We start from the raw sequence: 26,608 nt of genomic DNA, 5'->3' as shown, positions 1-26,608 counted from the left end.
TAAGGTTCAAGATGTGGGTTGAATGGCGCTGACCTGTAGTTACTGACCTCTGCCTACAGGGTGCGTCAGTGGCCGCTGTACTCACAGACGTCATATAGTTGTATGATGTCTATGGCTGTACTTACTTGTGAGGTGAGGGGACAGCAAAACTGGCATCACAGAACAAGAGAGTCACTTTACTGGCGATTACTGGTGGGTGCGGCAGCTGCCAGCAGGTCATACTGGAGGCTGCCAGGGCCAGTAGTAGGCATGTGCCGATATGAAAATTTGATATCACGATATTGGTGGCCCAAAATATCACGATTCACGATATTATCACGATATTTGGTGCGTTGCTTTTAATTCTATTGAAAATGCCCCAAAACATTGTGAAATCCATCAATATCTGTCAACAACACTGTGCATTTTAACATGCCTGAGCACATTTTGATAAAGTAGAGGGAAAAAATGAAACTTTACTCTCGCCTATTTTTTTTTCCAGATTCCATACTGAAAAACACCATGATAACAATGAAGTAGCCATAAAGCTGCCACTGACTGCATTCAGCAGCTCCTGAACTACAACTGGACCAGGTTTCATGAGATCAGCATAAAGCACAGAGATTTTATAGTGTTTACTTTGGATAGAACCAGGAGAACCCTTCATTTGGCCATTTGGAGACCAACCTATGCCAAACTATAATAAGTAGGTTTATAACTTATTTGAAAGGAATCTGACTTTAAAATACTTTTAATTTCCACTACAGGAGTCTGTATGCAATTCAGCCTTTGGCTCTGATATTTAGCCACTATATCATACATTTCTGCAGTTTTTGTGCAGGAACTTATAATTTTGCACAGTATTGTGCACAGTACAAAATACTTTTTTAATAAATGACTGAGCCATAGCATTTAGTTTCCAACTGAAATATATTTATAATAATAAAATCAATACAAAAATAGCCAATTATATGACAGGGAAAACAAAAAAAAATCCCCTTTGCAACATGTAAACACATGAAGAAAAAAACAAAAACAATGTGCAATAAGCTGTAGAAACGCACAATGAAGATAAATGTGCACGTTTCAGAATAAAAAAATTGCCACATATCACAGAAACAATCACTGATTGTGTGTGTCGCGTGTGTCTCGCTCTGCGGTGCGCACTGCTGCGTCTTTTAGAACCAAGATGGCGGCGGCGCTCGTGCGGTGATGCTAAAGATGTCTCCCAGCTGGATGATGCCTCGGTCACGTGTACCGTATCGTATGAACGCTCACCAGACGCGAACGAATGTCAACAAACTTTATTTAAACTCCCAAGATTAACGACAAGCCCACAAGATGGCGACAATAACATTCAGGCGCATGACGCGCTGTCACTACTGCAGAGGATTATGAAGTTAATTTTGGTCAGAGGAGAGCGTGGATAGGTGGAAAATGACCACAAAACGGTAAGGAAATAAAACATGTTGTGTTTGGTGTGAATAGCTTTGAGATTTGGTGAAGAAGTGTGAGAGAAACGTGCAATCTGAGGCGCTGGCTGTGAAATGTAAAGATCGGTTTTGGGTTTGTTTTGCCGCTGACGGGAGGCGGTCGGCTCAGAGAAGATTCTGCCTGGTGTCTCTTAAAGAGCAGGTTCTACTTCGTAAGTGCTTAGCCCGCCTACGGGCTTCGCTAGTGGCACTCCTCTTGGCGCAGCCAATCAACTGAGACAACAAAAGCTCGACGCACCAATCCCCCGCCGCCCGATGGCGCGGCTCCACGCCCCCCGAGGGTATACCCCGAGCTGGAGGCAGCCATTCTCCCTTCTTCTTCCTCAGCATCACTTGAGACATTAAGAAGCCACAAGTTTCTTCGGATCAAGATTCTTCAAATCAAGATGGATGGACCTGCCCGTGACCAGTCGCCATTGGGTGTCGGGCCTATCACCCTGCTCATCGAGCAAGATCATTTCAAGCGCTGCTTTGTCTGCGTCGGCTGACGGCATCACTGTCAGCGGCCTTTCTGCCTGCCTGCCTCACTCTGCCGCTCGAGGTAACCCAGTGGCGAGCGGCCTTTATGGGCGCCGTCTCACCGGCTCCCGCGCATGCGGCAGCAGCAGCAGCAGCGGCGTCCCCGCGTCTATGGAGCCCACGCAACGCGACGGCGCCTTCTCCACCTTATTCAGACCACCGTGAGACAGGTTAGTTTGCCCTACTCATGATGCACGGCGCCTCGCAACGCTCCAAACTACTTTCCGCCGGCTTCCGCCTGTGTTAAGCACAGCGAGGCGGCGGAGCCACGCCGGCCGGGTCCCCACTGATGAGCGCCCCGCCCTGGTAGCATTACCGCGGCCGGTGGCCCGAGAAACGTCGGGACCGCACCGCCTCTGCCGGGTTCGCCCCCAACAAAGCGCTGGTCCGTGGCCCAGGAGCGGCCGCCCGCGCTCTTCATGGGACGCCCTCTCCACAGCTGCATCTCTCAAGAGCAGCTATCCTCCCCCTTCCCGTGCTTGTATGACTGAGCATCAAGCTCGGCGGGGCTCTTCCCTCCCTTCGCCCCGCTATGTGATAAGCGGCGTAGAACGGTGAGCGGACTGCACACGGAGCCGCCTGGCCGCACGCACCGTCACCGGTTTTTCCTCCACGCTCTGCCGCGTGGCGGCGGTGGACGCGGGCACAGCAGCGAGCTGGGGCCGCTAGCTTTCCCCGCCGTGCGTGTCACGCAAGCTGAGCGCTGCCGATGTCCTGCCGGCACCCCGCAAACGCTCCAGGCTGCACTATCCGCCGGCTTCGGCTCATGTGAGTACGATGAAGCGTCAGAGCGGCGAAGTGTGCCAGCCCGGGTCCCCGCCCCGGGCTACCGCCGCGCAGCGTCCCGGCCACGGCATCACTCATACCAGCTCCAGCGGTGTCTCTCCGCCGGCTTCCGCCTGTATTGACACGGCGAAGCCTCAGAGCAAAGGAGCTCTGCCGGTCCGGGCTCCTGCTATTGAGCGTCCCGGTCCTGGCATCATCACCGAGGTTCAGCGGCCCGGGAAGCCTCGGGATCACGCCGCCTCCACCAGGTTTGTCCCCAACAAGTGCTGGTCCGCGGCTCCAAAGTGACCGCCCGCGCTCTTTGTGGGACACCCGCTCACCGCCGCGCTGTGGCGTTTTCCGCCAGCCCTTGCCTGTGTTAGCACAGCGGAGCGACAGAGCGGCGGACTTATGCCGCCCCGGGTTCCCGCCGTAGGGCGCCCCGGTCCCGGCTTCATTCATTACGCTCTCAGTGACGTTCTCCGCCGGTTTCCGCCTGTATTGACATGGCGATGCCTCAGAGCAGCGGAGCTCTGTCGGCCCGGGCTCCCGCTATTGAGCGTCCCGGTCCCGGCATCATCACCGAGGTTCAGCGTCCCGAGAAGCCTCGGGATCATGCCGCCTCCACCAGGTCTGTCCCCAACAAAGCGCTGGTCCGCGGCCACTAAGCGGCCGCCCGCGCTCTTACAGGGGACGCCCCCTTTTCGTCGCACTGCGGCCGTGAAAGCGGGTCGCAGCAGCGAGCTAAGGCCGCTGGCTCACCCATCGTGCGCTACGTGCAGTGTCCCGGCCCTGGCATCATCACTGAGGTCAGCGGCCCGAGAAACTTCGGGATCTTGCCGCCTCCACCGGGTTTGTCCCCAACAAAGCGCTGGTCCGCGGCCCTGGAGCGGCCGCCCACGCTCCTTCAGGGGACGCCCCCTCATTGCCATGCTGCAGCCGTGGACGCGGGTCACAGCAACGAGCTGAGGCTGCTGGCTCATCCACCGTGTGCTATGCGCATGAGGAACGCCGTCGAGGTCCCGCCGGTACCTCGCAAACGCTCCAAACTGCTTTTTCCGCTGATTTCCGCCTGTGTCAGCACGGTGAAGCGTCAGAGCGGTGGAGCTATCCAGCCCGGGTCCCCGCCGATGAGCGCCCCGGCTCTGGCATCATTCATAAACGCTCCAAGCTGCGTTATCCGCCGGCTTCCGCCTGTGTTAGCACAGCGAAGCGTCAGAGCGGCGGAGCTGTGCCAGCCTGGGTTCCCGCTGATGAGCGCCCCGGCATTGTCACCAAGGTCAGCGACCCGAGAACTTCGGGATCACGCCACCTCCACCGGGTTTGTCCCCAGCAAAGCACTGGTCCGCGGCCCCGAAGCGGCCGCCCGCGCTCTTTCATGGGACGCCCCCTTCAGCCCTTTCGCCGGGGGTTCCCCGTCTCCCGAGGCCGGGAGGACGGGTGGACTGTCCCCTCAGGCCGTGGTACAGCCAGTCACGCTCTGCTTCGGACGTGGCGTGCTATGTTGGGGACCGCTTTCTCCCTGGTTGTTAAGGACGCTGAGAAGTGGCTATGCCCTGCAGTTCACCTGTCGCCCGCTTCTCTTCAATGGGGTTCTTTGTACGCGGCTCGCATGCCCTGTGGGGCGGCCGCTCTCGAAGCAGGAGTGTCCTCGCTCCTCCGCCGGGGAGCGGTTACGGAGCTGGACGCGGAGGAGGTGCATTCGGGCTTTTATTCTCCCTTCTTGTTGGTTCCAAGAAGAGCGGAGTCATGAGACCCACTTTGGACCAGCGGGTCCTAAACACTCACATAGCCACCAGGAGGTTCCGCATGCTGACGGTCAGACACCTCCTGGAGAGCTCCTGGGGTTCTTGGTGAACCGGGACAAGAGCGCACTCACCCCAGCTCAGCGCATGGCTTATCTGGGTTTGGAGCTGGACACGCTCTCTATGACAGCCCGCCTCTCTGCGGACAGGCGAGCCTCCCTCCTCTCAGCCCTGAGGTCTGCAGTGACCATGCCTCTGGTCAGGGTCTGTTTGGTCAGGACCGTCCTGGATTTAATGGCCGTGGCCCACCTGGTGGGCCTTCTTCTGGTTGGGCCTTCTGCACATGCGCAGGCTGCTACGGTGGTTTGCACGCCTCTGCTGCTTGGGGAAGCGGGACGGATGCAGAAAGGTCTCGATCCCGCCCTCGGGCACGCCAGGATCTCCTTCTCTTAATGGATCCTGCTCTCCTATGCTAGGAGTCCCCCTGGGCTGCGTATCGCATCACGTCGAGGTGTTCACGGATGCGTCTCTCGCAGGGTGGGGAGTCACCCTGGACCACCACGCGGTGGGCGGTGCCTGGGATTCCATGGAGTTCCTCCAGGCCCTGCTGGACAGTGGCTGAGCTGCATCCACACTGCGGTGTTTGCATCAGCCATCATAGCGGGTTACGGCGGCTTTGGCCGCTTCTCTGCACGCAGTCACCCGCTGTTGAAGCGGTTTCTGTGTGGGGCGTGTTGGCTACGGCCACCCCCCCAGGCATGTGGTCTCCCCGTGGGACCTCCACGTTGTGTTGGAGGGTCTTGGGGGGCTCACCTCTTCGAGCCTTTGGAGAAGGCGGAGGTCCGCTTTCTCTCCTTCAAGGCCGCCATCTTGTTCGCGCTAGTATCCGCCAAGAGAGTTGGGGATCTCTGCGCCTTGTTGGTCCGCCCATCCTGCAGGCTGTTCAGCCAGGATGGGGGACTTGTGCATCTTTGGCCTAACCCGGCCTTTAATCCCAAGGTGATCACTTCGGACTTCCGGTCGCGAGTGATCCGGATCCAAACGCTTGCTCCCGGCCTGGCTCATCTGAGGACGGCCCACGGCTGCGGTTGCTGTACCCGGTTAGGGCCCTGCGTTATGTCCAGCGCACAGCTGGTTTTCACACCACGGACCAGCTGTTTGTGGGGTTTGGAGCCTGGGGGCGTGCCCCCCCCCCCCCCCCCCCCCCCCCCCCCCCCCCCCCCCCCCCCCCCCCCCCCCCCCCCCCCCCCCCCCCCCCCCCCCGACCTCTCAGAAAGACATCCACTGGGTGGGGGGCGCTATTGCAGCTGCCTGCAGGGCACAGAATCTCTCGCCGCTGGCAATGATTCATGCTCATTCCACACAGCGTGTGGCTGCCTGTGCGGCCCTGTGCAGGGGTGTCACGGTGACATCTGCCAGGCTGCCTTCTTGGCCTCCGCGTTCATATCTGTTGGATATGTGAACTGACTCTGTGGCCATGTCGGTTTCAGCGAGAACACGACTTCCGTCGCTTAACCGTTTTGGTCCTTCTGGCCTGTTTGCCGCGTCCCGAGTGGGGTCGTGGACCAGGGCTTTCCCGCCTGCCGCTTGGTTTTTGCCGCGGCCTGCTGATGTTGTGACTGTGACAGTGCTTAGCGGGAACGGGAGTTCTGCCGCTTGCCGTGTTGGTCTTCTTGCTCAGCTGCCGCGTCCCGGGTGGGGTCGCGGACCAGAGTTTTCTCCCCGCCTGCCGCTTGGCTCTGCCACGGTGTGCGGATGTTGTTACAGTGACGGTGTTCGTGGGAACAGGAGTTCTGCCGCTCGCTGTATTGGATCCTCTAGCCCGGCTGCCGCTTCCCTGTGTGGGTCGCGGACCAGGGTTTCCCGCCTGCCGCTGTGGCTTGCCCTGGCCGGCGTGTGTGTGTCGCTGTGGCGATGTTTGTTCACGTCGCGGGCGGCGCTTCGGCGCATGGATGCCCGCCTCGTTCTTTGGGGGTTCTGCGACCGTTCTGGACGTACGGTTTGTTTACTTCCATCTTACGCACCAATCCCGTCAGCATGCCAGCTGGGAGTACATTCATCGACCTACGGCCTTCGCCTGGGTGTGTGCCACTAGCGAAGCCCGTAGGCGGGCTAAGCACTTACGAAGTAGAATTAAGGCCTCAGTATACTTCCCCGTCGCCGCTACGTCGTTCCTACGACGTAGACGTCGTAGCCCTACGACGGGCTACGTCGGGCTACGTCGGGGCTTGACGTGCGCCTCCCGAAATTTGTGACTTCGCGTCGTTTCGACGCGTGGTGACGTGAACGTCGAGGGCTGTGATTGGTCCGCTTTCGCGTTGTTTATAGAATAAAGTACAACTCACCCGGAAAACTTTTCTGATCCGAACAGTGCTTCGGGAGAAATTGAGATCCAAAATTGAGCGGCGCACATCCCTATACTGTTAGCAGTGTTAGCACTGTTAGCAGACGGGTCTATGTGTATAGCCGCTCCGAAAACGGCTTTAATCGTCCAAAAGCTCATTAGTTTCACCAATATTTCATCACGGTCTGCTCAGCCTCTCCTCCACCACAGCCCGGTGTCACCAGATATGTCATATATGCAGATATATGTTCGGTAAATGCACGCGTGTCTAGATACGTACGTCTAGAAATCTTTGTCTATAGATCTATGTCTAGGTAAAGCCGGAGCTACGGAAGCCGCATTGTTGTTGTGACTGCTCGCGGCTTGGCAGAGGAGGGCGTTCCCTTGACGCAGGAGCAAGATATGTTCAGTAGCGGCGTAGGGTTGTCGGCGTAGGAACGCCGTGGCGGCGACGGGGGAGTATACTGAGGCCTTCAGTAGTTACTGGATGTAACTCCAGTTCTACGAGTAAGTGCGTGCCCGCCTACCTGCTGGCCCAGCTGTCTGCTTCCCTTACTTGGCTGATTCAGAAGAAGGGAGAATGGCTGCCTCCAGCTCGGGGTATACCCTCGGGGGGCGTGGAGCCGCGCCATCGGGCGGCGGGGGATTGGTGCGTCGAGCTTTTGTTGTCTCAGTTGATTGGCTGCGCCAAGGGGAGTGCCACTAGCGAAGCCCGTAGGCGGGCACGCACTTACTCGTAGAACTGGAGTTACATCCAGTAACTACTAATTTTTCTAGTTTCACGCGAGGCCCAGTATGTTGGGATGGAGCACACGGATCTCTGGTTCTGTTGCGTTTTGTGTCGGGAGGTGCGCTGAGGGGGGCGGTACAGTGTCTGTCGGCCAAACGCGTTAATGCCTCGTTTTTATCATCCTGGCATAAAACTACTTACTTTAGGGGTTTTCTATGGATCTGGGACTTTTGTGGTGGTTTGCAGTACATTTTGCTGCAGAGGCTTTGACACCTTGGGTAAGATCAATAGCTGTTTCGGTAACGGGCTTGTCTCCAGATGAAACAGACGATATCTTGTAAATGACGTGATATGATAATCTCGGCTGTCCAATATCGTAAATCGCGATTATATCGTAAATTGGCTCATCCCTAGCCAGTAGTCGTGCCTGCTGTCTCTCGTCATATGTGTAGCGTATTAAAAAAGACCATCAGAAAGTTAATGTAAACTTACCTTGATATACAAAGCCACTGCGTTTTTCCGTAAAGTTTGAGGAGGGGGATCCTCCTCAACTCCAAAATCCAAATGTGGATGAGGAGTGGGCGGGGCTGGTTTGCTAGGCTAGGAAATACGTCACTAATCAGACAACACAGATGAATGAAACAACCTAATTCATCATCATTCCCTATATATATATTTTTATGCTCATAGAAAAATAGAGAAACATTCACTCCATAATATTTGTAATTTATTATTTCATATTTTACATTTTTTGTATGTGATAATGAGGTGAGTGGTGAGTGACGAGTGGTGAGGCGGCGCCCTGGCGCCCTCTACTGGCCAGCCGCCCCTTCTCACAATATTGTTTATATTAAAGTTACATCAGTTTTGCCATAAGCTTGCATGTATGTGTAATGGTCCTTTTATCATCTTCTTCGTTCCTTGGCGTCCAGAGTCTCTTTGCCGTCTATAGTTGTACCTCAAAGCTGCAGAAAAAAATGGCAGGGCTGTTACAGAGTCGAGTTTTCACTGTAGCGGCCCCCTTGGATTCTTCCAGACGACGACGAGCAGAGAGTTTTAATTGATGTTATTTATTTCTTCACAAGGAAGACGTTCGATCATCATGAACTCTTCGCTTACTTAAAAAAGGAAAAGGCTCACTAGAAGAGAGACAGTGCCCTTCAAAATAAAGGCATTTACACATCCTACACCAGGAATTTGACTTGAAGACTGTAGGGAATCTGGAACAGGACGATCGGCGGACGCGCGTGGTGCGTTCACGGACACCTCTCGGCGGTGCGTTCGCGGACACATCACAGCGGTGCATTCATGGATACAGTCACCGCCCCTGCGCGGAGTGTCGCAGTGCGCATGCTCGGTGTAGTAGCCGGTTATGGCGGCGGTGTGTGTTTGTCCATGAGGTGGGGGACGCCTGCGATCCTTACAGCCTGCGACAGAGCAATCCGAGCGCAGCGCTGCCATGGCTGGAGTGTTTGACATTGATTTGGACCAGCCGGAGGACAATGTCTCCGACGATGAGATCGAGGAGGTACTTTGACTGGGGATGTCGCTCGTAGCTGCGGGCGCTGTCACGGCTCAAACTCCTCGCTGTGCGCGGTAGTTAGCCGTTAGCCGGCTGCCTGTCACCGCAGGCCCGCTCCTGCTGCCGCTGCCGCCGGAGCTTTCCGGGCCTCCCGGGCTAATGCTAGCCTGACAGCGAGCCCCGCGGAGCTGTCACCCGCTCCGCTTTTCACTTTACTCCTGAACAATGGCACGCTGGCGTGCCCGCCGCTGTCACGGCGACAAAGCGCCACTGTCACCGGGGCTGTGCACGCCGTAATTACTTGGCCAAAAAAGAGGCTGCAGATATAAATGTGGCCCCGAGTGCAACAGTTTATTTTGGCAAGACTGTCATGCTTGACATGAGGGAGCGTGCACTCAGAGTCCGCATGTTTCTGTTCAGAGATAGAAAAAGCTGCACACAGAAACAACCCTGCTGCAACTTTACACTTCACACGTGACACGGCTAAAGGATATTTGTCTTCTGCAGGCGTCAAACTCGAGCTGTGTCGCCACGGTGTAGACCTTTAACAGACTCACATCGGAGTGAACAACATGCATGAAACCCGTGCGTCGTGTCGGTGTGTGCGTGTGACTTGGTTTGGACAGCTGTTGCTTCAGTGCAGCTCCTGTGTGAAAGTGGAACCAAACACCTGTAAACAGCTGCGATGCTTTCCTGTCAATCACGCTCGAGCAGTGTGGTGCAGCTCAATATTCTCCTGTTGATCGTGATGTTTTGGAGGCGTTCATTGAGAGCTCAGACACTTTTTGTGATTGAGGAAAACTTCTGGAAAATGATCAGTCAGTTGTTAAAGGCTGGTGTTTACATGCTGTGGGGTGTTTGCTCCTCAATCATGGATTCATTCAACACGTAAGAAGTGCCAGTGCCTAAGTAATAAACTGTAAAACAATAACAGATATAAAAATGATTGAGATGCTTTTTTTCTTTCAGTCTAATAAATGAAAGATACGTTTCACTGGATTAAATAAAGAGGTTTTTTGTTGTCTACGTGTTTTAGGTACCTATTTTTTGATCGATAACAGTGATTTACAGTAGTTTTTTTTCTTATTGGATAGACTTGTATACGCTTTCTAATAAGTTCATTAGTAAGATGTCATTTTCCCCCTGCTTCCTCTCTGGTGGTCACTGTGGATCATGTGATCTGCATGTTTCATTTGGCAGCAGTTTTGTTCTGGACACTCTTCCTGATGCTGCCTGAGCTGGTGGGGGATTTAAACTAATTCCCTGTCTGCTGGGACAAGCCTGCTTCTCTAACCTCCAACCAACCAACCAACCAATCACTGCTCTTAAAAACATATCAATCTTCATTTTGTTGAAAACTTAATGCCAAAATATCTTGATTGGGATGGTGGGTGTGGCTTTTGAAGACAGGCTATTGGTCCAATCATGGTCATGTGACCACCTTTCCACTGCTGTGACCCAGGCCTGACCTGTTACCCAATGGTGCAGCACCAGCCTCCCTGTCAACAGACAAGATCAATCAATAATCCGCTGATAATAAGAGAGGATTACTCTTTAGAATGCACTAAATCAATAAATAAGAGCAATAAAGTGAAAATTGTATTCATTTTCAGCCTTTTAGTTTATTCTCTACAAGTTGTTATATCGATTGTTGAGCACTATAGATATTTAATTGCTTAAACACAGTGAAGAAACAGCAGAATACATGCGTACACAAGCTTTAAAGCTCAAGTCATCATAAGAAGAAAACCACACGAATGACCTTCTCTGCTTTCTTTTCTCTCTTTTCTCCCACAGGCTCAAATCAATGAAATCATGGACCAGTGCAGCGGATTTGAGTTGTAAGTGTCATCGCGTCTGTTTCATTGTTGTATGTCCGCGGAGAAAAATACTTGATCTGTTTCATGCGTCTTCTTGCCAGTAACATGGATGACTGTGAAAAGATCGAGATATCTGAAGACAATGTCAACCAGGGGACCGAGAACATCAGACCGGAGTGTTTCGAGCTGCTGCGGGTGCTCGGGAAGGGCGGCTATGGGAAGGTAAATGTTAACCAGTGAATGTTTCAGCTCCTAAAGCAGCGCACTGATCGTGCTCACACTCAGAAACGTGCATCCTGTCGTGTTTGCTTTGCAGGTTTTCCAAGTTCGAAAAGTTGTCGGCGCTGCATCCGGCAAGATATTTGCCATGAAAGTCTTAAAAAAGGTACCTTGATCATTTCTTCCAGCCTGTCGGTTCTTAACACACCACCATAACCGCATGCTTGTCATGACGAGTAAACATTACGGTGCTTCTGTCTACAAACATTGGCTGTCACTGAAGCCTGTGGAGGGGTAAGATTTCACTGCTAGTTGGTAGATTGCCATGCGCACCGCTCTGCTGCAGCCTTGGCTCCAGAAACACTCGGCCTCAGCCTGCTTCAAACTTCCCCCTGCTTTTTCTTTTGATTGGTTAACAGGTCTATAATCGCACATGGCAAACATGGCACGAATCTGGGCTCACGCTTGCAAGTCTCACAGTGATCAAAGTCACTTAAAATTAAAGCAAAGGAGAGGTTTAACTGTATTAAAGGTCACTGTCTCTTCCATCATTCTGATGCTGAGCAGAAAGTTTGGTTCGTGTTGGACCTCCTGAGGAATTTTGTCTTGTTTAACAATAAAAAAAAAAAAAGAGACATTTCGGAGTACTGCCTTCACTCTGAAAGTCAGTGTCAGACAGGTTGGTCTCACATCCTCATCTGCTTTGCCTTATCTTCTCTTCATTAAGTATACATTATATCAAGTTACAGTCTCAAAAGAATCACCAAAAATAACCCACATACTGGGAATAGAGCCCCACCTCCCACTGCTGCACCACCGACTCCTAATAAAACCAGACCCGACTTGCCAAAAAGTCTCTGGCATTTGAAGTTTCCCAGAAAATGATCTTTTCTCCGAAACACTGTTTGGGGAAAGTTGTGGATCTGTCCCGACATGTTTGAGGCTTCAGGCAGTGTACGGTCTCAAAGAATTAAACAACCTTTCTGTCTGGATGTCAGGAACGGTGTCGGACAATTCATACTCCATAACAAAGAAATTACGCTTTGCTATTATTTGTAGGTTTTCTGTCTTTCTGCTTGCACTTGTAGCTTAATAGAAAAACAAAAACACAACACGGTAGTTCTCAACTTGTTATACTCTCACGTGTCTTGCTTCTCGATTAACCTTGATAATCTGGGGCTCCTCGGGGCCCAACAGGCTATGATTGTGCGCAACGCCAAGGACACGGCTCACACCAAGGCGGAGAGGAACATCCTGGAGGAAGTGAAGCATCCCTTCATTGTCGATCTTATCTACGCCTTCCAGACCGGGGGAAAGCTGTATCTCATCCTGGAGTACCTCAGCGGTCAGTGCAAGACATGCAGATCAGACAAGCAGTGTGAAATCACTCCACTTCTGCTGCAGTTGGGTTGTTTTAGTCAATACTGAGCCGTGTAACATACCAGGAGTGAGAGACGTTAAATACACGCTGCAGGCTCGTTCCATCTCCATTTCTTATGAAATAGATAGAGTTTATAAACATGTCACCAAGAAAGAGGGAATGTAGGGATGTGTGTGTGTTGGCTTCAGCCTGAACCGTGTGTCCCTGTGCAGGAGGAGAGCTCTTCATGCAGCTGGAGCGGGAGGGCATCTTCATGGAGGACACAGCCTGGTGAGCAGCGCTGATTTCACACCCAACATCGTTCAGTTCAAAGCTCATCCTTGACGCTGTCTGCTGGTGTGTGTAGTTTTTACCTGGCAGAAATCTCCATGGCTCTGGGCCACCTGCACCAGAAGGGAATCATCTACCGAGACCTGAAGCCCGAGAACATCATGCTCAACAGCCAAGGTGAGCGAAGCGCGAGGAAATCAGCTCGTCGTCAGAATGACTGTAAAATATATAACATCAGTTTGTGTTGTTTCCTCCAGGCCATGTAAAGCTGACGGACTTCGGTCTGTGTAAAGAGTCCATTCACGACGGCACGGTGACACACACCTTCTGCGGCACCATTGAATACATGTGAGCGCACCTTCCTCTTATTTCCCAGCTTTTCTTTAAGGCTTTTCTCCTCTGCTCAGTAACGCCGCTGCATCCTTTCAGGGCGCCAGAGATCCTGATGAGAAGTGGACACAACCGGGCGGTGGACTGGTGGAGTCTGGGGGCTCTCATGTACGACATGCTCACCGGAGCGGTCAGTTGAAATCCTTGAACGTCACTCTTCATCTTTATAAAAACAAATCCAGATTTACATTGCCAGAGTAATCTTTCTTTCTTTTTGCTCGTCTTCGCAGCCACCTTTCACCGGGGAAAACAGAAAGAAAACCATCGACAAGATCCTGAAGTGCAAACTCAGCCTCCCTCCCTACCTCACACAGGAAGCCAGAGATCTCCTCAAACGGGTCAGTCGGCTTTATTAGTTTCAGTTCTTTTTAAATCAAACCATTTTTCTCAGATGTCAGAGTTTAGTTTATTTTTTAACATGTGTATGTTGGTTATTCAGTTGCTGAAGAGAAACGCCTCCTCTCGACTGGGAGCAGGAGCAGGAGACGCCACCGAAGTGCAGGTTAGTGTGAACACAATAATAAAGCGATTCTAATAAAAAAAGGAGCTTTCATCACATTATAATTTTTTTTTTTTTAAGATGTACTGTTTTAAAGGAAGCAACATTTTAGAATTATGCGCATAGAAGTGTTTTTCTTCTATTTCTGCGTGTTCATCTCTTCACAACTTCATAGCAGCTGTTTCCAGAGACAGTACCTTTCGTGACTCTCGATTTTTTTTTGCAGATACTGAGCTTACAGTGTTACTTTGCGCCACTAAATATCCAACACTGTCTCGTATTGACACCTGCAGGTTGATCAGGCTGGTTTTCACTGGACTGATGTTTTCTCACCACGTTCTGTCCCGTAGGCTCATCCCTTCTTTCGACACATCAACTGGGAAGATCTGCTGGCTCGGAAAGTGGAGCCTCCTTTCAAGCCTTTCCTGGTGAGCAATCGCGCCGTCCTGCAGTTTTAGGAGGGAAACTTAAGAACAGTGTTGTTGACGATTGAGGCCGCGGGAGCAGCTGGAGGTCAGGTTTGGAGCTGTAATGGAGATCCAGGTCCTCTCCTGTTTCAATCCGTCTCCAGTGCAGAGTCACACCTGCTCACGTTGCTGTGCCTCCTCACCTGTGTCTCTCACCCTCCGACCCTCACAGCAATCAGCAGAAGACGTGAGTCAGTTTGATTCCAAGTTCACCAGTCAGACGCCCGTCGACAGCCCGGACGACTCCACCCTCAGTGAGAGCGCCAATCAAGCTTTCCTGGTAACAGTCGGCCATGTTTTCCACAAAGTGCTGAATTAAATGCTGTCTGCTCGTTTTCCAGTAATCTCACTCTGTGCCAAAAGGGAAAAAAAATGTGTGTTTTCAGGGACAAGATGATCAAACTTAGAGGGAAATACTGTTTTCTTTATTTATTAATGATTTCTTGGGGGATACCTGGTAATTAATCAAACACTTTGTGTGCATTCAGGGTCATTGTACTCTTTTTAGTTCGAGGACCACAGACAAAATAGTTTGATCTCGGTTAGTCCAGAACAGTAAACCAGCAGCACAATAACCTAAACATAAAAGCAGAATTTTTCCATCGTTCACTTTTCAAACAACATGAAGGTCAGTCTGAAATCTTAACAGCCACAGCGTTTCTCTGCAGATTAATGTTGGTTTTAGTCTCTCAGAGGATTTCTGCAGACTGTAGATTTTTTTTCCCCCAAACTGAGTCTCAGTGTGGTTTCATGCTTCGTCCTGATCTGCCTTTGAAAGGTTACGTGTTGGCCAGGGTCAAACCTCTTTTGGGACAGTTTTGGCCTGTTTATCTACCTGATCTGAAGAAAAGCAGCACCAAAATATCAAATATATTGACATTACCATTGTTGCTTGTGAATATTAGAGGTGAGAAATTGTAAAAATCTAGGTTTGTTTGCGAGAAAACTTTTATTCTCTTTTATTGCGTCAGTTTATTGAGGAGTCAATACTGACTTTATAACACTTCTGCAAAGCTGTGTCATCCATTGTTTAAATGTTTCTGATAGGTGTAATTTGCTTTTTGTGCTTTAAATGCTAATTGTTTTTGTGTCACGACTGAAACTCAAACAAAGTTTGCATCTCTGATGTTTCGTATGTGTTTTATGTCTCTCTACCTGACAGGGTTTCACATATGTCGCTCCCTCAGTCTTGGAAAACATCAAAGAAAAGTTCTCATTCGAGCCGAAGATCCGCTCACCTCGACGGATCATGGGCAGCCCGCGAACACCCCTCAGGTAACAACCAGTGCTGAGAAAACGCAACTTGATTTCGTCTCCGTTACGCCCACAGTGATAACGAAGCCCTTCTTCTTTGTCTTTCCAGCCCCGTCAAGTTCTCCGGGCCGGACTGCTGGCCCCGGGGCCCCCTCGTCCCCGGCAGAGGCCCCAGCGTCCTCCAGTCTCCTCCAGACCAGGCGATGGAGCTGTCCACCCCGGAGCAGATGGACATGAGCAGCAGCTCCGAGGCCTCGGCGCCGCTCCCCATCCGCCAGCCCGCCGGGGTCAACCTGGCCCAGATGAAGCAGCAGACCTATCCGGTCGTGGCCAAACGGCCCGAGCATCTACGTATGAACCTATGACCCCGCTGCGCCCGTTTAGGAGAGTTTCTTGGCTCATTCTCTTTTTTTTTTTCCCTTTTCTTTTTTTTTTTTTTTTTTTTAAAGAAACAAAGCAAAAAGCTCTGGATGCTAGAGACAATGAGAATCCAAATTGCACATCTGCACACTACATATACTGTTGCAGCCTGGAGTTTGTGCGTGCGCCTCCGGACGCCACCGTCTCGCCACTTTTCCTACACCCGTTAATCTTCGTCCCACCTCCTCCTCAAACCGGACTAGTAGGGCTAGAAAATCTTTTTGAGGAGCTCCAGCTCCGGCTCGTGCGCGGCGTGGACGCGCACGGCGGCATGGGAGCAATTCAGACTGCAGTCAGTCCAAACGCTGATGTCCAAAGTGCTTTTGTGCGGTTTGAATGAGCGTCTGCCAGAGAAATGCTTCCAGCCGAAGAGATCTTCACAGAAATGCTTCCTGGCTCCGAATAAATAATATCAATTAGGTTTGTTATTTAAAAAGATCAAATAAATTATCATGAGTAGCAAACAAGCAGAGGTTCTCAGATGGATTAATATAGCTTTATGTCTTATGGAGTTTCAGACAGGCTACGTTTCCTGTGATGAATCAGAAAGCCTGAATTAATAGGAAATTAAAAAAAAAGAAGTCTGTGTACTGTTGTTGTGGATGATGTGTAAAACAGCTCATTTTAACGTGAGATTAATTCTGCAGGCTACAACACTTACCGGCTGCATCAGTGTCTAAAAATGAAATCATCAAACTGATATCGGTGCTGCTTCCCCCCCGGATCCCGCCGCCACCCCTCGCCTTGCCTGGTCACACAGGAAGAAACTTGACCTCGGCCGTCTTGGGGGACGTCGGGGCCCGACCCCTGACCCCAGGAGTGAATTCATATCAGAGACTGTGGCACCAGTTGATCTGGACACTGTCTGCAGCTGCAGGGTTTTAATGCTCCAGAAAACCTGGATCGGCATTTCCAGCCTCTCCTGCATCAGCATCAACCTGTTTCAGAGGGAAATTTTACAACTCCTGAAAAGCAAGGAAAACTATAAATACAAATATTACCAAAAAAGACTGCGTGGTGTCTTTCATATTTGTTCCAGTTTTAGGCAAGAAGTGACGACACGGTGTCATGTGTTTGGATATTTCTTTAATTACACAGATTTGTTTCAAATCTCAGTATTTGCATCTTATAATGCCGAAGTTCATCACGTTCATCATCAGAACATTAAAACGCACAGCTGCTAACATTTTTAGATTCCTCAACATACCTTCAACCTGCAATTGCTTTTCTTAAATAATGGGTCAACAAAAATTCCAAAATGAAAAATTAAAACAATGACTACCCTGAAATGAAATGGTTCAAATTAGAGGAATTTACTACAAGATCAAACTTGTAAACCCAATGAACAGCCGTAAAGTCTCAAGACTTTACCCTGATCATCCACATCGGGGATTTCCAAAGCGGGAGGCTGAGATCTGATGAATATTATTTATGGATCTAAAGACAATAAAGAGCATAACTCTTCAAACTTTAGAGTTTTAGAAAGCAAATTCTACTTTTATCATTGTTTTTGCTGTACAAAATTGAAAAATCCTCCCTCTGATCCATACATACATTTTCCTGTGGCTGTACGCCTCCAGGGGAGACCGGCTCCACACTTTTTTGTTTGTTTTTTTTAACCTTTAGCCCCCCGATCATTTGCCCCGCCTCTTACAGGCCATCTCTGCGCTCCAACACACCTGCGGTTATAGTAACTGATTGTCAAACATAACGCAAAGCAACAAATATAGTGTCTGTCAACGAGAGAAATAATAATGAGCAGAAAGTACGCAGAATCACGTGTGTGAGGAACGTCTGTGCTTTGAAGAGGATCAATCAGCACCAAACAGAAACTCGGGTTTCCTTCATTTCTCGTCTGTTCAGAATAGGCATTAACAGAGGTCTCAAAAATGCTGGTCTCAAAATCTCAAATGTCTGATGGGCAATAAAAGCTGTGCCGGCCACGGACCCACAATGCCCCTCTGCTTCACACGCTGAGCGTTTAATGATAAGCCAACAAAACGTCAAGAACGAGACTCCGGCGGGGAGCTGGATATGCGACACAGAGCCATAATGTGGAGCTGGTGACTGTTCTAATCTAAAGACTGCTGGTAACGTCTCAATATGGAGGAATCTTTAGCGTATACTTGCTCCACAATCATAACGAAGGCTGTGAGTGATAAATGTGAAAATTAGGACCTTGTGTAAGGTGTTGCATTAGGAATAAGGAAATTTTAAAAGACTTAAGATCTGAAATTGGTCCTCTAGAGAGTTAAAGTAATGAAGAAGTGAAAGTGTTGATGAGACCGTTTCTATGTTATAACCAGATAGGACATAACTCTGCGTGCTCCATTTTCTGTGTAGAGAGTCGATGTTCTTGCGATACGTTTTCTTTGGGTATTCCAGTCTAACATCTCCCATAGCTGCCCGTCCCTCTCTGTTCCCCCCCACGATGGACTGGAGACCCGTCCTGCCCCGCCCCTCTCTCAACTGGACAAATCTGATGTTCGACTGATGGAAAGTTTGCAGTTTTTCAGAGGGAATGTGCTCTTAGCCTGACAGAGAAATCACAGCAGCAGCGTCTATAAAACTACACTATGTTACAACTTAGACACTTAAACAAGTGGAATACTCACAATGTTCCTCTCAAGTCTTCCAAAAAAACGAAACAAGGCACAAATTACCAGAGTGGAAAAAAAAAAAAAAATCTATACTTAAATAATCGATTACAAAAATAAAAGTACTGACACAGATGTGAGTCGAGCAACAAACAAAACAGCTGGATTAGCAGAAGTTTTCAACTAAACTGCGTCACATCTGGAGTTCAGTGGCTAAACCACAACACAGTGTTGACTCAGACGTGTGCAGGTACGCTGCCAGTTTTTTACCCCCTCTTTATGATCCCTCAGTGCCTAAGAAGGTTCCCCCTGCCCACGAATTCTCAGGTGTACGAGAAGAACTCATGACTTTAAACTTCCCATAAAGCCACGTGTTTGTGTGTTTTTGACCTGGCTAGAGTGTGTCCAGCCCTCTCTGACTCTAAAGTTTAAAAAACAAAAGAAAACAAATGGGTGAAACATGGATATGTGTCTCTGTGGGTTCAAAGATCAGAATATGAAGCGGTTTAAATAGTCAAAAAGTGACTTCTTGCTGAAAGGAATCAAGTTCAAATAAATTCAAACAATGAAACACATTCTTTGACCCAGCTCTGGTTTGGTTTCCACTATTTAAAGCAGCAGAGTATATTTAAAAAGATCACAACATTCCCCCTAGCTCTTTGAGGAAGCTTTAGTTTACAGTCTGGAGCCAGGACCGCAGGTGACCTTTTCAAGTCGTGGATGTAACACATGACGACGGTGATGTTTTGACCGGGGGGGACAGGGATACACTTACAGCGCGTCCAACATGTGAAAAAGGACGAGAAGTGTCTGAAGTGAGGCGGACCGGTCACTGGTTCGCTCTGCACCTCCAGGCGGCGGGGCTCTGCTCCTGCAGCCGCCTCATTTTCTTCCCCAGCCACACCCACCAGGCCAGCCCGATCACCACGCACACCACGGACTCCACGTAGTAGCCGTCCAGCGTCGTCACGCAAGAGCCGCCTTCTTTGGCGCACAGCTGAGGGTTCGGAGCAACAGAGACAAGGTTTCCAGATGAGAACATGGATGCAGTTGAGCGTTTCAGTCTCTCTTCCCGATCACTTACCCCCGCCTCGGCCGGGGAGCCGCAGCTCTGCCCCGCCGCTCCCTGACACTCTTTGGAGGTCAGAGGATCGACCAGCCACAGGGCCACGGTGGAGGGCCAGTTCCCTCCGAGGTTCGTGACCGTGTTCAGCAGGGTCATGTACGTCCCACCTATGAGCGGGTCGCTCACTTTGGCGTGGAACGCCATGCAAGCCACGTACATGCTGTACAGTGCCACCTAGAGGAAGACAGAGGAAGGCTCACTTTCTGGGACTTTCTGGTTTGTGAAAAATATTACAATTGCAATTGAAATATTAAGGAATCGCAAAGAAAAACCGAACCTGATGCACAGCGTAGCTGAGCAGGACGATGGCGTAGTAGTAAACCGGGAACCCTCCTGCTTGTTTGACGCTGGGCGTCCACCACACCAGCAGAGCATACTCCAGTCCAATAAGGAGCCTGCAACACAGAACAAGCTTTAGTTCAGCACATCTGCCATTCAGGTAATGTTAGAGATACTTTTGGGGATTAAGGGAGAATCTTTCTCAGTACATTTCAAAGTTAAAAAATGATTTAAATTTCACATTCCTGAGCTTAGCTAAAGTTTCTTTCCAGGATTTTCAGTGAAGAACAGTATTTATTGGATACTGATTCTTTTGCTTAGTCTTAAACAGCTTGTTTTCTGACAGGAGATCTTTCAAAGGGCAAACTAACACAAAGTGTGAAGTCAAAACTTCATCCTGAGAGGAGCTGTTTTAATGTACATTTCAGGGCAGTATTCATCACTGTCACTACATTTAATACGAGCATCCAACAATGTAAAGCCGTACAACTGTGCAACCTGAAAGGGAAGGCCTTGTAAAAGACGTCCAGAGGTCGGGGTCCTGCAGTGTATCTGCTGATGACCACTGGGAGAAGGATCTGCAGGGGAACCATGGGCACTGCCAGCAGTGCCAGCTGTTCCTTGGGAACTCCAGCCTCCACCAGCTTTAGACCTGTAACTGCATCTGCTGCAGAGAAACCAACCTACAACACACAGAGAAAATCCAGGTGAACAAATGCTCCCACTGAACATTAATCTTACAGAATTAACACCTAAACGCAACAGAGCTGCTTCAACTTAAATGCCCCTTACTTTAGCAGTGAGCAGCAGAGAACAAAATGTGAAGACTGTGGGCATCTTGAGGATGGTGAACAGCAGCTTGTAAGTTTCCATGACACCGTGAGTCTCCTCTGGGACTCTCCTCTTTCCTTTGGCGTGCTCATTCTCCCTTTTGAAGATGGCCACCAGCGTGGTGGAGACCAGGAACACCATTCCCCAAAAAAACAAGAAATCTGCAGCGAAAAACATGTAAAAACACACCTGAATTAAACTTTAATCATCGCCTGTCAAAAATGTATTCAAGTTTTTATATACAGTATAAAAACCAATACCTGGCAAGGTGACAATGCCCGTGTCCTTGGGCTCCATTCTGAGGTATTTGTTGCAAAAATTAGCAGACTCCAGTGCCAGAAAGAGGACATTTCCCAGGAAGTAGCCGGCTGTCTGACCTACAGAATTACAGGTCGATGCATAGCCCACATTTTCCCTGGACAACATGGTCAGGGCCCAGCCATCCACAGCTATATCCTATAAAGCAATCAAGATACAGATGTAAAATGTATGCATTCATCTTTCAGTGTGTTGGCCTCGCTGTGATCATGAATACTCACCTGTGTTGCGGCCAGAAATGCAAGCATAAAGAAGACGGCGGTCAGTGTGACCACGTTGGGTCCTTTCTCATCCTGCAGCAATGAATTCACCGTGAAAGAAAGGTAAAGCATGAAGAGGCCCAGCAGGTACTGCGTGGGCACCAGCCAAGACTTTCTGAAGAGAACGTAAAGAAAAATGATACAATCAGGAAAATGCTCACTTCAGTGAAAAGTAAAGTAAATCTTACATTGTCACTGTTCATTCTCACCTTCGGCCAAACCGGCTGAAGTACAGTGCATCCACCAGTGGTGCCCAGAGAAGCTTGAGACTAAACGGCCAGAAGACAAAGCTGAAGAAGGCTTGGTCTCTGTAGCTGACACTCTTACTCTGTAAAATCAGCGGGATGCTGCCGGCCAATCCAAGAGGAATCCCTTGCAACACGTAAAGGAACAAAAGAAGAAGCACGTTTCCCAACTCGCCACGAATTCCCGGCCGGACTCTGCCGTGCCTCCTGTCCTCCGAGTCCGACCCTCTGAGAAGCCCGTCTGCCTCATCGTCCACCTCTGGTTCAGAGGAGCTTATTTCTTCCCTGTTGGTGCTCCTCATGTTCTCAGAGAGAGCACTGCCACCCCCCAACTTTCTCTGTCGCCCGTTCATTAAATCTGACAGCTCCATAGTGAAGCTGTGGGCATCAAACCTGCTGCGCCTTCAGCGAACCTGCAGAAGAAGATGAGAGAAAACAGACAATTTAGTGTGAGCCTTTAAATGTGCCAATAATGTCCCAATTTCATGAGTATAAAGTGACAAATTATTTTTGCAAATATAACTACTTATAGTAAACACACACAAAAAAACACAAGATAAAGGAAATCACAACGACCTAAAAGTAAGTAAATGAGTGTAAACATGGCGATGAATAAAAAAGCATGCTTATCTCAAGGCTGCTTGTTTCTGATGCAACATAATTTTTTTTTACTGGCTATTTTTCTCAGATTTTGATGGTGTTTCTCCCCATTTCTTTTATGAAGTAGTGAGACACAACATGAAAGATGCTAAAGACATGATGATTCCAAACAAATGACATTGTGGAGTTAAAGTAAAGAAAAGGGGGGAAGACATAACTAAAATCCATTCAAACGGTTATAAAAGCTCAATTTAAAGGCTGATTATGAAGCAGTTAAATCAGTTAATATGATCATCCTGGCAGCTGTCAATCATCATAGAACAGACTGTAACGTTAATTCAGATTGAAAGTTAAAGAAGCTACAATCACACAAATCCTAAGAGCGTAAAAACAGCCGACATGAAGGACATAATGGAAATTAAAGAAATACATTGATTCATGCATACCTGGTGATGACAACATGCTAAATCAAACAAACAGGCTGAATGCCAGAGCCAATCAACGGCCGGCTTAGCAACTGCTATCGGGTTTACTTAATCGATAATAATTCGGCAGCATTCAAAGAAAGACAATAATGAATAATAGAAGAAGAGAGTACCGTGTGGCTAAATAAAAGCCAACATCAACAGAGAAGTCAGGAAGAGCGCTGTGTGCAGCAGTGAAATGTGTCCGGCTACCACGGCTGACGTGTCTAACCAACACAGCCTAAAGTTCCGCTTCACTCATGAAAATGTAGTGTGGGTGTTATGCTAAATACAAATGACCACGTGAATAAAAGTGTCAAAACAGAGTTTGATATGAGGTTCAAACACTTTTTGAGACACTGTCTGTATTTATTTATTTATTTTATTTTATTTTTTTTACCTGAGAGTTTGAAAGGTGTCTGTCTCAGTCTGGTTACTGATCACTGATTTAAAATAAACATTTACTAAACTGACTGCAATGCAGTAACAGCAAAAAACCAAAAGAAAACTGCCACGCACCACACTCCACATTCCATATAGATTTTAAATCCAGATTTGCATAACTCCGGTGTGTATGAACAAGAACTGGTCTTCCGTCTGCTTATCCATCTTCTATACCACTTTATCGAGTGCAGGATTGTCTCGCTAATTCCAGCTATTACAGAGCAAACAAGGAGAGACAACCACACACACACACACACACACACACACGCGCAGTCTTGTATTTCTATCCTTGTGGGGACCGTCCATTGACTCCCATTCATGTCTAGCCCCTAACCCTGACCCTTACCCTAACCCTAACCCACACCACAACAAAGCCTAACCCTAAAGAAATGTTTTTGCACTTTTACTTTTTTCAGTAACAACAACATGGTCAAGAAAACACTGTTTCTCCTACTTAGGACCGGAAAAAGGTCCCCACAAGGCACGTCGTTCCACGTTTTGCTATCCTTGTGGGGACATTTGGCCCCGACAAGGATAGAAATACAAGAACGCACACACACACACACACACACACACACACGCACACACACACACACACACACACACACACACACACACACACTCACATTCACATCGAGGGTCGAACTGTGGTCATCAATCAACCTCACATGCACGTTGTTGGACTTTGGCAGAAACTGGAGTACCAAGAGGAAACCCACACACACATGAACAAGCATCAACACGCAAACCCCACACAGAAAAACCCAGCAAGGATTTGAAACAATGATTTTCTCACTGTGAGAAAACAGTGCCAACCACTCTGTCACCGTGCAGCCCCAGATTTGTACAAATCAAATTGGTGCAACATTAAAAAACCTTTCACCTACAAGTGAAACTGCCAATTCATAAAGGAGAGGTGGACACTCATCTACAGTGTAAACAAGGATAAAATCCAGTGGTTTTTAAAGTGTGGGGCAGACTTCAGCTCAGGGACGGCAGGTTGGGCACAGCAAGAAAACTGAAGGGTTCAGTGGGTTGTCTTGTCTCTGCATGACTGAAAATAAATCAAAAGAAATGAAAGCTGATATGAAGGCCTCAAACTCAGTGTGAGGATGCAAAAATCCAAATCGCTACTGACCCAATATACATTTACAGAAAAAATGCACTATGAGTAACCTAACTTATTGTGTGTGTGTGTGTGTGTGTGTGTGTGTGTGTGTGTGTGTGTGTGTGTGTCTGTGTGCGCGCGTGCGCACGCGTCTGCATGTTTTAGTTAATATGGCATGTATTTCATCTGATTCAGTTGTGCATTATCTGAAACGTGCTGTATGATAACAGAGAATATGAAATATAGGAGAAAAATTGAAGAAAATAGCTTTTTTTTCTGGCCATTGATTACGGTATTTGAATTATGGACAAAGTAATGTTAAGTTCAAGCTAGACATTGCTTTAAAAATCCTGTGGAAACTGGTTGCTCTTCACCGGTTGCTTATTTCTGAGTGGAACATCTGCAAAAGCCATTCACTTAAAAAAACCCAAATTGAAGAAAGTACTTATAGTTATGGTTGGCAACAATATTACAGTGGAATTAAAATGAGAAGTCAAGTAATACATCTGAAAAAGTTTAACCAACCCACTGCTATTGGATAAGGAATTTCGGAGACTTACTATGTAATCAGAAGGTCTTTTAGGAAGGCGCATGACGCTGCCAATAAAGTACATCTAAAGTAGAGGTAATGAAGAACAGCACGCTCTGCCTTGTGCTCGCCGTGAGCGCATGTGAGACTGCTTATCTCCACAGATGGCATGTGACAACTCACGGGCAGATTTAGACGTGATGGAAGATGCAGTGCGAACCATGTCTTTGTCTTTGAAATCCCTTAATAAGAAACATGGATGTTTGCTTCATTACATCTAAACCAATGGTTGGCTGTGCTGAATCTATGTTATAAATTCAAAGAAATTTTCTTCAAAACTGAACTACAACCTGAGTGATCTGAACAGCTGAGGTTCCACATCATCAATGGTGCAGATGTCCCAGGGTTTGACAGATTTCAGTAATGATCCATCTATCTAAACATCTATTTTCTACACAGGTCCAACCGTTCTTCTGAGGGCTGCGGGTTAGCTGGAGCCCATCCCAGCTAACATTGGGCAAGATCAGGATAGGGCACACCCTGAATAGTCCATCAGGGAAAGCAGAGTCATCTATCAACCTCAGGAGGACACGACAACACCCTGAGCCCATAATCCAAGTGAAGTCCTCTTGCTGTGAGGCAAGAGTGCAGCCTGTACCATTACTGTGTGGCCTCACTTTAAATATTTTTTGACTAAATACATTTTGAAGAACAGACATGAAGACTGGCAACTTTTAACAACTTTTACTTTTACTACCAGCTAACCATTAGGTGGCTTCCAGTCCAACTGACATCTGTCCGTAATATCTCCAACTCCATCTTCTAACCTCTATGAATTTGTAACTGACTTGCAGCCTTTATCGAGCAAAATTTACCTACAATGTCTTACTTTCACACATTAAAGATGAAAAACATGCTCGACATCTTCATACAGTTTCTGCGTACCCCTCAGTGAAATATATATTTTACATGGTTCTATATGTGTGTTCACAGTTAGGTTTATGTCACCTGAGTTGTTACTGAAATAGAACTGTTGTTGCTATAGTTATGTTGCTATAATCTGAGTAGTGATAAAATATTCCAACCAATCAAAAAAGTGTATCTTTCAACATAATATTTGCATAACTTGCAAATATATACAGCAAAATGTCCACAGGATGGCGCTAAATCACAAATCTATGTATTTTAATGTTCAAACATTCTTCTCCCATCACATTTTTCAAATTAATATTTGATCCTTCGCTCTAGTCTGTGGTGTAGGCGACAGTTATCTCTTACTTCTGTTTACTCCCTCATTTAAAAGGTACTGACATTCAAACTGGTGATAATTCTGCAAGAATGAGAGCAAATCTGCAGATATTGGATTTCACAATGAAAGGCATACACACCAGTTGAGGCAGTTTTTACTTTACTGGTGTCTCCTTTCGAGATGTTTTTACAAAGCAAAGCAGCGTTTGATAATAAAATTATTTATATTGGTGCATGACTCATCCCTAACCCTCTAAAAACATGTTTTTGATTGTGAATACTCTCAGCATATTGTCAATCTTGATAAATGGTTTAAACTGTTGTAAATAGTTTGATTTTGTTTGTTTCAATTTTTGGTGTATAGCCAGACACTGAAAACTGCCCTGACTCTCCTGGCTGACTGATGGAATTTGTGTCTTTGCTGTGAAATTCCTCTTCAGCCATTAAAAAACTCTCGCACTGAAGGTTTGTGTGGGCATGAAATAGATGTTTATATAAAGAAATCACAGAGAAAGCAAGTATATACAGTATATCTGAATGACTAAGTGGGCACAATATCTCAAACATTCAGATTTTGTACTTTCGTACTATTTCATTAATCTTTTTACTGTTTTTATCTCTCAGATTATTGTGTTTTGAGGTAAAAACAAAAAAACAAAAGCTTGAAACAAACAAAAAATCAAACTCTTGATGAATAATAAAAAGTGGAAGTTTTTAACTTCATTCTTTTGATTAACTACAT

At 48.0% G+C, this 26,608-nt stretch overlaps 2 protein-coding genes across 3 annotated transcripts; one reads left to right on the top strand and one right to left on the bottom strand.

The window, feature by feature from the left end:
* Window positions 1-8,918: 8,918 nt before the first annotated feature.
* rps6kb1b (ribosomal protein S6 kinase b, polypeptide 1b) lies at window positions 8,919-16,708 on the top strand. Its single transcript, XM_030108000.1, has 15 exons — window positions 8,919-9,103; window positions 10,895-10,938; window positions 11,019-11,139; window positions 11,234-11,302; window positions 12,334-12,481; window positions 12,730-12,787; window positions 12,864-12,964; window positions 13,045-13,135; window positions 13,217-13,307; window positions 13,408-13,515; window positions 13,617-13,679; window positions 14,027-14,104; window positions 14,316-14,423; window positions 15,306-15,418; window positions 15,507-16,708. The coding sequence occupies exons 1-15, from the start codon at window positions 9,035-9,037 to the stop codon at window positions 15,760-15,762; spliced, it is 1,518 nt and encodes a 505-aa protein (XP_029963860.1). The 5' UTR covers window positions 8,919-9,034; the 3' UTR covers window positions 15,763-16,708.
* Window positions 16,709-16,868: 160 nt separating this feature from the next.
* Window positions 16,869-22,722, bottom strand: slc33a1 (solute carrier family 33 member 1). Of its 2 annotated transcripts, none has more exons than XM_030107999.1 (9): window positions 22,672-22,722; window positions 21,438-21,886; window positions 21,190-21,343; window positions 20,911-21,106; window positions 20,612-20,811; window positions 20,318-20,502; window positions 19,818-19,935; window positions 19,499-19,714; window positions 16,869-19,411 (listed from the first exon to the last, which is right to left on the bottom strand). In XM_030107999.1, the coding sequence occupies exons 2-9, from the start codon at window positions 21,842-21,844 to the stop codon at window positions 19,244-19,246; spliced, it is 1,644 nt and encodes a 547-aa protein (XP_029963859.1). In that variant the 5' UTR covers window positions 21,845-21,886; window positions 22,672-22,722; the 3' UTR covers window positions 16,869-19,243. The 2 variants fall into 2 exon arrangements, with proteins under 2 accessions (XP_029963859.1, XP_029963858.1); XM_030107998.1 differs by having other exon boundaries at window positions 22,520-22,714.
* Window positions 22,723-26,608: the final 3,886 nt, after the last annotated feature.

The sequence above is a fragment of the Salarias fasciatus genome, chromosome 14 (assembly GCF_902148845.1).
Source record: "Salarias fasciatus chromosome 14, fSalaFa1.1, whole genome shotgun sequence".
Lineage (NCBI taxonomy): Eukaryota > Metazoa > Chordata > Actinopteri > Blenniiformes > Blenniidae > Salarias > Salarias fasciatus.
The sequence above is the reverse complement of the archived record's forward strand: the minus strand, read 5'-3'. Positions and strand labels throughout refer to the sequence as shown.